General features: G+C 39.6%; 1 protein-coding gene across 3 annotated transcripts in view; it reads left to right on the top strand.

Moving 5' to 3' along the window:
* Window positions 1-6000, top strand: part of SDAD1 (SDA1 domain containing 1) — a 47036-nt gene extending 41036 nt beyond the window's left edge. For all 3 annotated transcript variants that reach the window (XM_004038845.5, XM_019025513.4, XM_063705320.1), the window contains one exon: window positions 5128-6000. In XM_004038845.5, the coding sequence (XP_004038893.1) occupies window positions 5128-5175 (48 nt within the window). In that variant the 3' untranslated portion in view covers window positions 5176-6000. The remainder of the gene's footprint in view (window positions 1-5127) is intronic.
* The last annotated feature ends 7416 nt before the right edge of the window (window positions 6001-13416 follow it).

Here is a 13416-nt window from a genome sequence, read left to right as displayed (position 1 = left end):
GAACAGCACTGTAATTCCAAGACAGCTTTACATTTGAGACGGACTTGCGCCTTCTGAAGACTGGGCATTATTGTGTGTGTCTTGGGAGCATTGGTGGAGAGTTCCCATTAATGGGAGCATTGTTGGAGAGCATGGAGAGGTGAGAAGGATTCAGGGTATGTAAATCCCAGACCTGACTTGATTGAGACTCAGCTGTGGGACCAGAGGGGAATCCATTTTCCTCTAGTATAAGTAAAGGAATGCAAGCTAGATCATCCATGAGGTTCCTTCCCATGCTAAAATTCTCTGACATTTGATCTGTGAAATATAATATCAAAATTAATTGAATAACTTTTTAGTGCCAATTTTATGTCTGGTTTTTTGAGACAGGGTCTCACTCTGCTGTCCAGGCTGGAGTGCAGTGGTGCAGTCACAGCTCACTGCAGCCTCATGGCTCACTGCAGCCTCGACCTCCCAGGCTCCAGTGATTATTGCAGGATCTGGCCAGCAGCCCGCAATGCAACGGGGCTCTTTCTTTGTTCCCAAGTGGATAGGCAGGTCGAGAAATAAAAGACACACACAAGATAGTGAAAGTTGGGTCCGGTGGGGGTCACCGCCTTCTGGTCCTGCGATGCTGCCAATGCACTGGATATACCACCATTTATTATTAAGTTTAGTGAGAGTGGGTGTAGGTTAGTAAGGGATTTAGGGTCGTTTGATTATGAGGTGAGATGGTCACATGGGGATGAAGTAATTCTTTAACATAACATCGGTATGCAGAAGTACAGTATACAGAGATAAGAATTTACAATATAGTGTGTGCATCAGCAATTTGTAACAGAGCCTTAAAACAGAAACACAGTCTATCCATAACCTACGTTTAGCAAGATATTAATCAGCAGTAACAGTTGCAGCAAAAACTGGTTGTAAACAATCAATAGAAACAGGACGTGAAGCTAGACAACTGGTTAGACCACAAATTCTCAGAAGGTAGTATGCCTTACTCTTGAAGAGACCTACAAGAGCCATGGCAAGATAAGGGCATTTATAACCCTATCTTATCCATATGGACAGGCGCCCCTCATGCATCCATTTATAGGCTCTCCACAAGGGTCACATTCCATTCCCAGAGCTATAAACATCTGCTTTTCTGGGATAGGAATCTTGGTGATGTGAAACCTCCCTGACTGCATGTCCGTTCATAGGCTCTCTGCAGGGGGAAGCACATCATGTGCTGTTGGCTCATTCTGGCAGCCCAACCTGGCATTGTTTTTACACAATCTTGCGTGCAATTTTGTATTTACAATAATCAGGAGCATTTCATCTTTTATTCTGTAGCAATAGATTCAGGGGGTCTCCCTACAAGTGATCCTCCCACTTCAGCCCTCCAAGTAGCTGGGACTACAGGCGTCTGCCACCACACCCGGCCAATTTTTGTATTTTTTGTAGAGATGGGGTTTTGCCATGTTGCCCAGTCTGGTTTCGAGCTGCTGGACTCAAGCAGTCTGCCCACCTCAGCCTCCCATAGCGCTAGGATTATAGGTGTGGGTACTTTCCTCTTTTTTTTTTTGAGACAGAGTCTCGCTCTGTCACCCAGGCTGGAGTGCAGTGGCACAATCTCGGCTCACTGCAAGCTCTGCCTCCCGGGTTCACGGCATTCTCCTGCCTTCACCTCCCAAGTAGCTGGGACTACAGGTGCCCGCCACCACGCCTGGCTAATTTTTTTGTATTTTTAGTAGAGACGGAGTTTCACCATGTTAGCCAGGATGGTCTTGATCTCCTGACCTCGTGATCTGCCTGCCTCGGCCTCCCAAAGTGCTGGGATTACAGGCGTGAGCTACTACCGCGCCCGGCCCAGGCGCGGGTGCTTTTCAAAAACCAATAATTTTGTGTGGTGATATCTCAGAAACAGTTTCAGAAAAGCAATGCAAAATAAATAGTGTGTTGGCATGATCCTGCCTGTATGTGCCCTTTTAAAAGCCCTGATGTTTACAGGCTTTGGGATTACATTTTATCCATTCATGGCCTTTGAATGGTAATCCCATGCTACTTAGGCAGCTCGTTTATTTCAGTTATTCATTGTGATAAAACAAGTTTATGCTTTTGTATCTTTCTCTCCTTGTGGTGTAGCAGTGTATCTAAATATCATTCTGAAGAATTGCCAGGATATCAGCTCTGGGTTAAACAGTCTCATATTGTGAATCAGTGTTCCTAAATAGCTAGCCAAGGATCAGCCTGCCAGCACTGAATGTAACGGCCAGCCCTCTAGGGCAGTGCTGTGTCTGTGGGTTCCAAGTCAGTATTCACTGAATTAAGGTACTATTTAGCTCTCCCTATTGACTCTTTCTAGTTCTAAACTGTGTTCAACAACATCGTTTAAATAATGACAGCATTTTTAATAGAAGCTGTTGAAACTGAGGTGAAAGGAAAGGTGCCACTTAGGATTTTAAGTACTCTAAATTTTGCCCCATTCTCCTAAAATTATAATAGGATTGACTTAAATCCATTAGTCTGTCCTTCACTGGCCCTTACTAACATTTCAGGGTTGAGGAAGTATTAATTACCCTGTTGGTAGGCCTTGTTTCATTTTGAGGTTTCTGTGAGCTTGTTATATTTTAGTTAGGGCTCCCCCCACCCCTACTTCCTTTGTTTTTTAGCATGCCTTTTCTGGCATGAAGGGAAAGCCCGGCTTTGTTCCTTGCAAGCACCTCGAGTCATAAAATAACTCTCAAAGATTGAAGAATCTTTTTGAGAGTAAATTAAGATTTCATTGGACATATGCACTTGTTGGTTCAAGAATGTTTTTTCTTGTTCTCCAATTTTCTTGTCATTTGGAACCTGATATTAATCAGAATTTCTGTGTGTCTCTTTGCCCTGTATTTTCTTCAAGATCTCTTCATTATAAACATAAACTTTTAAGTTCCTGATTTTCTCTGTTCTCCCCTTTAGACCAGTACTGTTCAATAGAAATATAATATGAACCACATATATCACTTAAAAATAAACAAGTAGAAAAAGAGGAAATTGTAACAATATATCTTATTTAACCCAGTATATCTAAAATAGTATCGTTTCAACATGTAGTTCAACATATAAAAATTATGAGTGAAATATTGTACATTTTTGTTTTTGAGCTAATTAAAATCAGCATGTCGTTAACACTGCAGCACATCTCAATTTGGACTAGCCACATTTCAAATGCTCAGTAGTCACATGTAGTTAGTGGCTACCCTATTGGACAGAACAGTTACAGAGCATCCCCAAAACTTCCCTGTGACCCCAAGGGCCCTGTGAGAAAGGAGCATCACACTTCACGCCCCCCCCCTACCCTTTGGTGATATTTCAGTGTCTTAAATAAAGGGATCTTACCTGGCTTGAAAGTGTACGTGAGGTCTTACTGTAAATTGTTAGAATATGAAGAGGTGACTGGGATGAGACTAGAAGAGGGAAGTAAAGCATAGGATAGGGAAGGAGAGGAGGATCTTGCAGTAAAGCCTGTAGAAAGATAAAAGAAGAAAAGGGGGATATACCTGTTCCTTTTCTTTAATTGGTGGCATTTGAAGGGGAAGGAACTGAGATATGTGTGAGAGTAGGCTGTGCTTTGCTACAAAGCTTAATGAGTGGAAGTAAATTCCCATAACCAACATTAGCTAACACATTTAGTTCTTAGCATGAGACTTCACTATTCCAGGGCTTTCCATTTATTAACTTGTTTAATCAGTATACAACAGTATGTGCAGTTACTGTGATTAAACCAATTTTGCAGATGAGGAAAATAAGATAGAATTAGATGAATCTGGAAAATACCTCCTTAGCCAAATTAAGTTGAAATGAACTTACAGATTTTTGTTCTGCCTTAAGTGTCCCAGCTCTTCTGCTTTTCTGCAAAGACATACCAAGACCCAGGTGTGAGTTAAAGGCAAAGAGTCAACTGGAAATCATAAAATCCAAAAAGTTTGAACATTTGTATGTAGAGCCAGGTAACTTCTACCCTGAAACTGTTTTAGGTGTATCTTGTTAAAATTTAAGCTAGAATTTTAAAATAAAAATTAAATAAAAGCTAGAGATTTTTAAAAGTTTCTAGGACAAAGAATAGTGCTTGGGAATTAATGGAATAGTATCCATCACAAACTTAAGATGTATACATTGGTCTTGGTTAACTTTAATTTTGGTTTATTTTTGATCATCTTTAATACTATGTTTGCTTTCTTTTGACATGTAAAACTTTATAAGGGCTTTTGTAGGTTTGCTTCAGACACTGATCCTTCAGTCTTCTTTTTCTCTAGATGTTAAATTCTTCACCTTCCAGTTCTACCCTGGGGATCTTGAAGAACCCAGCCTCTGGTTAGAGACAAACTCCAGGAGATGAAAGCCTAGACTGAGTCTCATGATATACAATTCACTGCTTTCATTCTTCATGTTCACTTTACATACTTCCAACACAAAATAATTAAACAAGTTAAAAATTAGAGCCTGTATTAACTAGAATAAATATTTTGCCATAAGCTACAATTGTCAGGGCTTCAATTTCTGAGTTAATATCTTCATGTTTGAGCCATTATAAAGGGTTAGTGTTAGCGTATACTTAGAACATTTTATTAGTAAGGTATCACTTTTCTTTGTTTCAGATTTTATATTGATAGAGTTATCATAAATCTACACAAGTGCTGAATGCCATTTTAAAGTCTTTGAATGATCCATACATGCCATATTTAGTGGAATATATGTGATATTGGGAAAGGTGATTGATTATGAAGAAAAATCTGTTTTCCTGTTACTTTTAATTTAGACAATGTATTCCATCCACAACTCCAAAATATTAAGAGCCACATAGACCAAATAAGTATTATTTATTATCCCTGGAGACAGGGATAATAAATAGTAGTCTCTGCATTCCATAGCTGCTCCTGTTTTGAGCTTATGCCTCCATGAGTTGGGAACAGCAGTCAAGAGTTTTGCATATTTCCTAGCAGTAATATGCCCCATCCTCGATTCAGATGTGATCTGTTTTGGAATATTTTATCATTTATAGTTTTTCAGGATGGTGTATTGACTTGGTGATTCCTTTTTAGTAAACTTTCATGTAACCAAATTCGTATAATAGGGTACCCAAGAGTTATCATGTTTCGATACTTTTTTGTCTTACAGTTGGCGCTACGAGATGCACTTTTGAAAAAGAGAAAAAGAATGAAGTAACTTCCTGGCAAGTTTTCCATTCCTAGAAGAATGCTAAGTTTGTGTCATTGCTCTGAAAATTGGTAAATCAAGCATGTTTGTTTACGTTAAAAAGTCCAGACACACTGTATTGTGAAAACTGCTGAACATGTGGCAGCAATTTTGTGTTTTTATTTTGGAGACGGCTAATGGTAGGAATGTTAATGTAAATAGTGGTGGTAATGTAAAATCATTTCATTTATCATTCATGCAAAAAAAAGTATGTATTGAGTGCCTATTCATTGTCACTGTAGATGTAAAACAAATGAGCTGTAACCCCTTCACTCAAGGCATTGACAGCTTAGCTGTGAGGGTGGACACACATATGTGTATTTACAGTGCAGTGTAAATAGTTCTGTAGTAGAGGTTAACTCCATATTTCTGTGAGGTCACTGAGGCCTTATGGACTAACTCTGTGAGGATAGGAGTTATATATTCTTATAAAACAAAACAAAACAGGACAATGTTACAAGAGTAAGAGGTTCTTACTTGTACATAGGCTTTCCTGCTGAAAACAGGCCCCTGCTGTACAGAGTTTGGGTACATAATTTAGCTCTTTTAGTCAATCCAAGAGATTTAAGTGACCCCCCTGTGTTTTTTTGTTTTTTTTTTTTTTTGAATGCCATGTAAAGGCTTTTTGGTTAAGACCTCACTTTTAAAACTGCCTTAAGTATAAATAGTACCTTTGGAATATATTTAGTTCATCATTTGAGCTGCCTTCATACTGGTTTCCTCAGCCTTCCTTCAGCGTGTAATATTTTCAGCCCACTGTTTACCTTGTCTCAATAAAAGGTTTCTAATGCCAAATACGTACCTTTGTATGTGGAGTGGTGTGTGGTGTTCTACGTTCCACCGGCATGCTACATCCATTTCAGGGGACAGTCTGTTTGCATGCAATTTTTTGCATTTGGAAATAGTTTGGTGCCTTTTGCTTCAGCTTTCTCAGATAATGTTGTGGTAGATGTTACCTCAAGTTAGAGTAAAGGGCAATTTTCTGCACTCAGAAAGCATTTTCTTTTTTATTTATTTATTTATTTATTTTTTTTTGAAACGAAGTTCACTCTTTTTGCCAAGGCTGGAGTGCAATGGCATGATCTTGGCTCACCACAACCTCTGCCTCCCGGGTTCAAGCGATTCTCCTGCCTCAGCCTCCCAAGTAGCTGGGATGATAGGCATGCGCCACCACGCCCGGCTAATTTTGTATTTTTGTTTTAGTAGAGACGGGCTTTCTCCCGATGTGAGGTGATCCCAGAGTGCTGGGATTACAGGCGTGAGCCACTGCGCCTGACCTAGAAAGCAATTTCTAAAACCAGTGTTATTTCCTTTCCAGTTTCTTCTGTTCACTTTCTACATTCAACTTCAGTTTTATTTCAATGAGACTTAGAGACTTTCCCTAAAATGCCCCAGATTGCTGTTGGGGGATTAGTCAAGTCACCAGAGTCAAGCCCCAGCAACTACAGTGCTTTACAGGAAGTGTTCAATGCAAATTTGTATATTTTAGACCTGAAACTGCTCCTTTTTTTTTTTTTTTTTCGCATTTTTGAACTGGGTGTCTCCTCCTGTGTCTGGATCCAGAAAGTGAAAAAAATTCAATTCAAAATAGCAACAAGTTTTTATAGCTTTATTGTGTGAATTGTGGTGGCGCCTGGAAGTTTCATCCTTCCTCTAGATTTTCCCACTCAGATACCAAGAGACCAAAGTCCATTCTGTGTTCTGACTTCTGTTCTTCTACTGTGCCCTCACCCTCTTCTTAACTAGCCTTTCTTACATGCAAGACAGAAAGATACAGTATGTGGTTTATAAATGCATATTCTGAACTTTTATTTCTTTAATCCCATAGTATCTTATTTCTATCTGATTCCTTTTATTGTTTTCCAAATCTTCTCTTGAGAATATTTTGTTTGCTATCCATTTGAAGATGAGATTCTCAGAAGGGTGAATGCTTCAGTAGAGGGTAGGTGAGCTTGCAAGGTGAATTCTACTTTGAAGAAGTCATCAGTGTCTGAACTTGAGCTATTTAGTCTCAAATTTTGTCAACATAGAGAATGAAGCCATTCAGGGATGAACTTAACTTTGTCCAGGCTCATAATGTATAAAAGTGGTATATAAATCCAGAATGCTGATATATTAGCTATATGATCTCAGCAAGTGACCATGGTTAATATAAATGTTATTTCTTCATAGTCTAATCCTTTGAAAATTTACTCTGTATAGACTTGCACTGCAACTCCATTTCAACTAGAATGTTTACTCAGAATATTCTGTTCTTTAAACTATTTTAGATAACACATTTTAAAACCATATATAGATAATATAGTTCTACCAAGTGACAGTCTTTCATCAATTGCTTATGTTCTTTTGAAATGTACTTTATGAGATTTTTAAAAAGATCTTAAATATGAATAAAAATATAGGACAATGACTTGTAGCCTTTTCTCTTACAAGGTCAAGGCTCTAGAAAGAACCTTTCCAATCTTAGCAGGGTCTTTGGTCTGCACGTATTTACAAATGGAAATAAAAGCAGAGAACACAGCTAATTCTGTACTCCTTAAATAGCATAAGCTTATATTTGTATAGACCATTTCTTAGGTAGTAAACTTATTTCCTTCTGTAGATTCTGCTTTCATGTTTTGTCAGTCCAGTCCCAGTGTGAAGATGGTTGAATAAAATTATCATTTATCCACATGATAGAGTATTATGCAGCCATTATTATAATAAGCATTTCCCATTGTAAACATTTCCAGTGTTTACAGTGTCTTTTGTTCTTTTCAAAACAGGCTGTTCCTGTTCTTTTCTGCCAAGGCAGGCAGATCACCTTGTTCTTTTCCAGCCCAGGCTGGAGAGCACTGGAACAATCTCAGCTCACTGCAACCTCTGCCTCCTGGATTCAAGCAATTCTCCTGCCTCAGCCTCCTGAGTAGCTGGGACTACAGGTGCCCGCCACCACACCCAGCTGATTTTTGTATTTTTAGCAGAGACAGGGTTTCACCATGTTGGCCAAGCTGGTCTCGAACTCCTGACCTCAAGTGATCCACCCTTCTCAGCCTCCCAAAGTGCTGGGATTATAGGCTTGAGCCACTGTACCTGGCCACTATTATTTTCAAAAGCAGAGTATAAAATGATAAAGAAGTCTGGGCAACATGGTGAGACCTTGTAAAAATTAGCCAGGTGTGACGGTGCATGCTTGCCATACCAGCTACTCAGGAGGCTGAAGCAGGAGGATCGTTTGAGCGCCGGAGGTCAAGGCTGCAGTGAGTAAAGTTCAAGCCTCTGTAGTTTAGCCTGGGTGACAGAGCAAGACCCTGTCTCTAAATAAATAAAATGATCAAGTGGTTTTAAGACAATTTCTTTACACTTTTAATCTCTGAAATTGAGATGTTTAAAAATGTTTGCAGCCAGACAACAGTCTTGATGTAATTGTCATTGCCTGCACATTCACAAACCTGGTCTGCTATTTTCACTTGACATCTGCTAACATGAAACAGGGACCAACGTCAAAATTCGCAGAATGGGAATTAGTAGCTTCTATGAAAATTCCAGAAAAAAACTGGAATTTTTAAAAAATTCCAAACTCTTTATCGACATATAAAGAGTACAAGTACCATCAAGTGTACTTAAACTCAGTGAATTTTCACAAGCTGAATACATTCCTGTAACCAGCACTCAGATTAAGAAACATTACAAACACCTTGAAACCTCCTTCGTGAGTGGAGAACTTTTAAGAAATGAGGCATCACCAAGACTTTTATTTTTTATTTCAGAGACTGGGTCTTACTCTGTCACCTAGGCCAGAGTGCAGTGGTGCAATCAGAACCCACTGCAGCCTTGAACTCCTGGGCTCCAGAGATCCTCCACAGGCCCAGACCAGTATGCCTAGCTATTAATCATTTTTTAAAATTTATTTTTAATAGAGACAGGGTCTCGCGATGTTGCCCAGGTTGGTCTCAAATTTCTGACCTCAAGTGATCCTCCCACCTTGGCCTCCCAAAGTGCAGGGATTACGGGTGGGAGCCACCATGTCTGGCCAGCACTAAGATTCTTTTTTTTTTCTTTTTTTTTTTTTTTTGAGACGGAGTCTCACTCTGTCACCCAGGCTGGAATGCAGTGACACGATCTCGGGTCACTGGGATTACAGGCGCACACCACCATGCCTGGCTAATTTTTTGTATTTTTAGTAGAGACGGTTTCACCATGTTGGCCAGGCTAGTCTCGAACTCCTGACCACCTCTAGTGATCCACCGTCCTCGGCCTCCCAAAGTGCTGGGATTACAGGTGTGAGCCACCACATCCAGCCAAGATTCTTAATGGCACAGAAAAGTGCTGTGGTGTGGAAAAACATGGGTATCTGTAGTCAAATGGTGATTCAGGAGAATCTAATTCTGAATGCAAAGAAGCTTAAGCGATACCTTAATTTATTTCACTTTTTAAAAACATAGAAGAGTAGATATGTGATTTTCAAATAATTTTGACAAAAAACTTAAAACTCTTTCAATACATACACATTTTTAAATTCTAGTAAGACAGCGTATCATAGTTTAAATGGCAGTGAATTTTTCTTCAAGATACATAAAATAATGGTGCTTCATATAACTACAATTTCATAAATAAAATATGCATATGAAAGTAGTTGCTAGGTTTGGGTGATGGGAATATAACTGATTGGATTTTTTCCTTTACATTTAAAAAAATTTTTTTACAGCTCATGGCCATGAACTCCTTTACATTTTAATCTAAAATACTTCTAGTTCCATCTTCGTAAGATCCAATTTTGTTGTACTTGCTATTCCTAATATCTATGTTACCATCAGAGGTGTTTTTAAAAGAAATTTGGCCAAGGAGGAAAAGAAAATTAAGAACAAAATGGAAACCCTAATTCTGGGAAATGTTACAAAAGGGGAAGTTTAAAAGAATTACATGGAAACTAAGAATAAATGATATTCAACAGAACATCTTGTTTTAAGGATACTTAAATCTTTTTAAATCTTTTAAACATTTTATCATTTTGTGATTTTTAAAAAACATACATATAGAAAATAATGAAACGTTCATCTCCAAGTTTTATTCAGTGTTAATATTTTGCTTTTTTAAAAAATTAAAAACTAGAACATTAAGAGTATAATTATGTCTCAGCCATTTCCCCGCCTCTTCTCAGGGATAACCCTTATCTAGCAGTTGATGAACATTAAGAGTATAACTATGTCCCACTCAGCCATTTCCCACCCCCTTCTCAGGGATAATCCTTATCCAGAGGTTGATGCCTATCATTCCTGTAGTTTTTTCTTTCCCTTGTATATTTGTATGTATATATAAATTTTTACATAAGCAGTATCATTGTATAAATTCTTTTGCTATGTAACTCAACATTAGATTCTTGATAGATGAAGATTCATTTTAATTGTTGTATAGTTTCCATTGTTTATTCATACATCCACAATTTATCATTCTACCAAAAAGCAGTTAGGTTGTTTTCCACTTTTTTTTGCTATTTAAAAACCTTGCAGGCTGGGCACAGTGGCTCACGCCTATATCCCAACACTTTGGGAGGCTGAGGCAGGCAGATCACCTGAGGTCAAGAGTTTGAGATCAGCCTGGCCAACATGGTGAAACCCTGCTCTACTAAGAAATACAAAAATTAACTAGGCATGGTGGCACATCCCAGATACTTGGGAGGCTGAGGCAGGAGAATCACTTGAAGGCAGGAGGGGGAGGTTGCAGTGAGCTGAGATCATACCACTGCACTCCAGCCTGGGTGACAGAGTGAGACTCCCTCTCAAAAAAATTAACTAATTAATTAATTTAATTAAAACCTTGCTGCAGTAAGCATCTTTGAACATGTCTTCTAGGGTTCATGGTCTTAGAGTTTTTTCTTTAAACAAAGTTTAGATAGAAAACTGAAAATGGGCTGGGCACAGTGGCTCACGCCTGTAATCCCAGCACTTTGGGAGGCCAAGGCAGGCGGATCACTTGAGATCAGGAGTTTGAGACCAGCCTGGCCAACATGGTGAAACCCTGTCTCTACTAAAAATGCAAAAAAATTAGCCACGTGTGGTGGTGCGCATCTGTAATCCCAGCTACTCAGGAGGCTGAGGCAGGAGAATTGCTTGAACTTGGGAGGCAGAGGTTGAGTGAGCTGAGATCACGCTACGGCACTCCAGCCTGGGCGACAGAGCAAGATTTTGTCTCAAAAAAAAAAAAAAAAGAAAAAAGAAATCCAGAAAACTGAAAATGAAATCACTGGGTTTGTAGGGTCTGCAATTCTTCAGCTTTACTAGGCAATACTGAATTACACTATATTCTCATCAGTAACTCATGTAAGTTTGTATCTTACTACATCCATGTCAACAAGATGTTATTAGACTTTGAAACTTAAGACAACCCTTTGTTTATGAAATGGTATCATGGTTTAATTTGCATTTCATTGATTACTAGAGAGGTTGAAATAACTTCACATTTTTATGTTCATTTGGGTTTTCCTCTTTTTATAGCCTTTTGTTTTCCTTTTTTTTTTTAGTAATAAAAACATAGGAGATCTTTACGTACTCTAGATACTAATTCTTTATCAATTACCTATGTTGCAGATATCTCCACAGATAAACAATGCGATATCTATGATAAACTAAGTTCCCACGTATACTTTGGGCCTAGGATTTTCAAAACCATTTGTGGATCCTTTTTAACAGTCCTTGCTCTAGCTTCTCTCTTTCCTCTCATATTTGACTATAAGCAGCAAGAAGCCAGGTAGCAACTTCGACATTTTGCTTGGAGATCTAGCTAGAGTACCTAGTTCCTTAGGTACATTTTTCTGTGTTCCGCATTCCTCTAGGTGATCATGTTAAACATTCTGGCACTACATAACAAAGGAACCTCTTACTTCCAGTTTCCAATAACATTCTCACTTCCGAAGTGGCTAGTGCTGGCAGTCTCCTTCAAGAACATCAGACTGTTTCTTTCTTAGGATGGTTTGTTTCTCAAGGGGTTTCTACTAATCATCAGACTTCTACTAATCATCAGTCTGTTAGGAACTTTAGGCTCTCACTAACATTCTGCTCAAAATTATTACAGTTTCTCCCTACTGTTCCAAAGCAATACATTTTTAGGCATGTGTTATGGTAGCACTACACTTACGTTCCCAAACAAATCTATATTAATGATCTATTTGTCACATACCAAATTACCTCAAAACTTAGTGGCATAAAGCGATAAACATTATTTCACAGTTTCTTTTTTTGGGGGGGGGGGACAGTCTCACTGTCACCCAGGCTGGAGTACAGTGGTGCGATCTGGGCTCACTGCAACCTCCATCTCCTGGGTTCAAGCAATTCTCCTGCCTCAGCCTCCCGAGTAGCTAGGATTACAGGCACCTGCCACAACGCCCAGCTAATTTTTATATTTTTAGTAGAGACGGAGTTTCACCATGTTGGCCAGGCTGGTCTCAAACTCCTGACCTCCAGTGATCTGCCCGCCTCGGCCTCCCAAAGTGCTGGGATTACAGATGTGAGACACCATGCCCGGCCTGCTTCACAGTTTCTATGGGTTAGGAATTTGGGGGTGGCTTAGCTGAGGCAGGAAGGTTCACTTCCACCATGGCTCACTCAGATGACTTGACAAGAAGCCTCAGTTCCTCTCTGGCTCTTGGTAGAAGCTCAGTTCCTCAACAAAGGGACTTTCTTTTTTCTTTTTTTTCAATTTTATTTACTTCTTTTTTGGAGACAGGGTCTCACTTTGTCATTTAGGCTGGAGTACAGTGGCGTGATCATAGCTCACTGCAGCCTCAAATTCCTGGGCTCAAGTAATCCTCCTACCTCAGCCTACCAAGTAGCTGGGACTAGAGATACGTGCCCCCATGCCCGGCTAATTTATTTTTATTTGTTTGTAGAGATGGGGTCTCACTGTTGCCCAGGCTGGTCTCCAACTCCTGGGCTCAAGCAGTCCTCCTGCCTGACTCTCCAAGTGCTGAGATTTGTGTCCAGCCACAAAGGGACATTTTCTTTTTTTTTTTTTTTTTTTTTGAGACGGAATCTTGCTTTGTCGCCCAGGCTGGAGTGCAGTGGCACGATCTCGGCTCACTGCAAGCTCCACCTCCCGGGTTCACGCCATTCTCCTGCCTCAGCCTCCCGAGTAGCTGGGACTACAGGCGCCCACTACCACGCCCGGCTAATTTTTTGTATTTTTAGTAGAGACGGGGTTTCACCGTGTTAGCCAGGATGGTCTCGATCTCCTGAC

This window comes from Gorilla gorilla, chromosome 3, assembly GCF_029281585.2.
Source record: "Gorilla gorilla gorilla isolate KB3781 chromosome 3, NHGRI_mGorGor1-v2.1_pri, whole genome shotgun sequence".
In the NCBI taxonomy this organism is placed as follows: Eukaryota; Metazoa; Chordata; class Mammalia; order Primates; family Hominidae; genus Gorilla; species Gorilla gorilla.
Note: the sequence above shows the minus strand (reverse complement) of the source record. Positions and strands in the feature narration are given on the sequence as shown.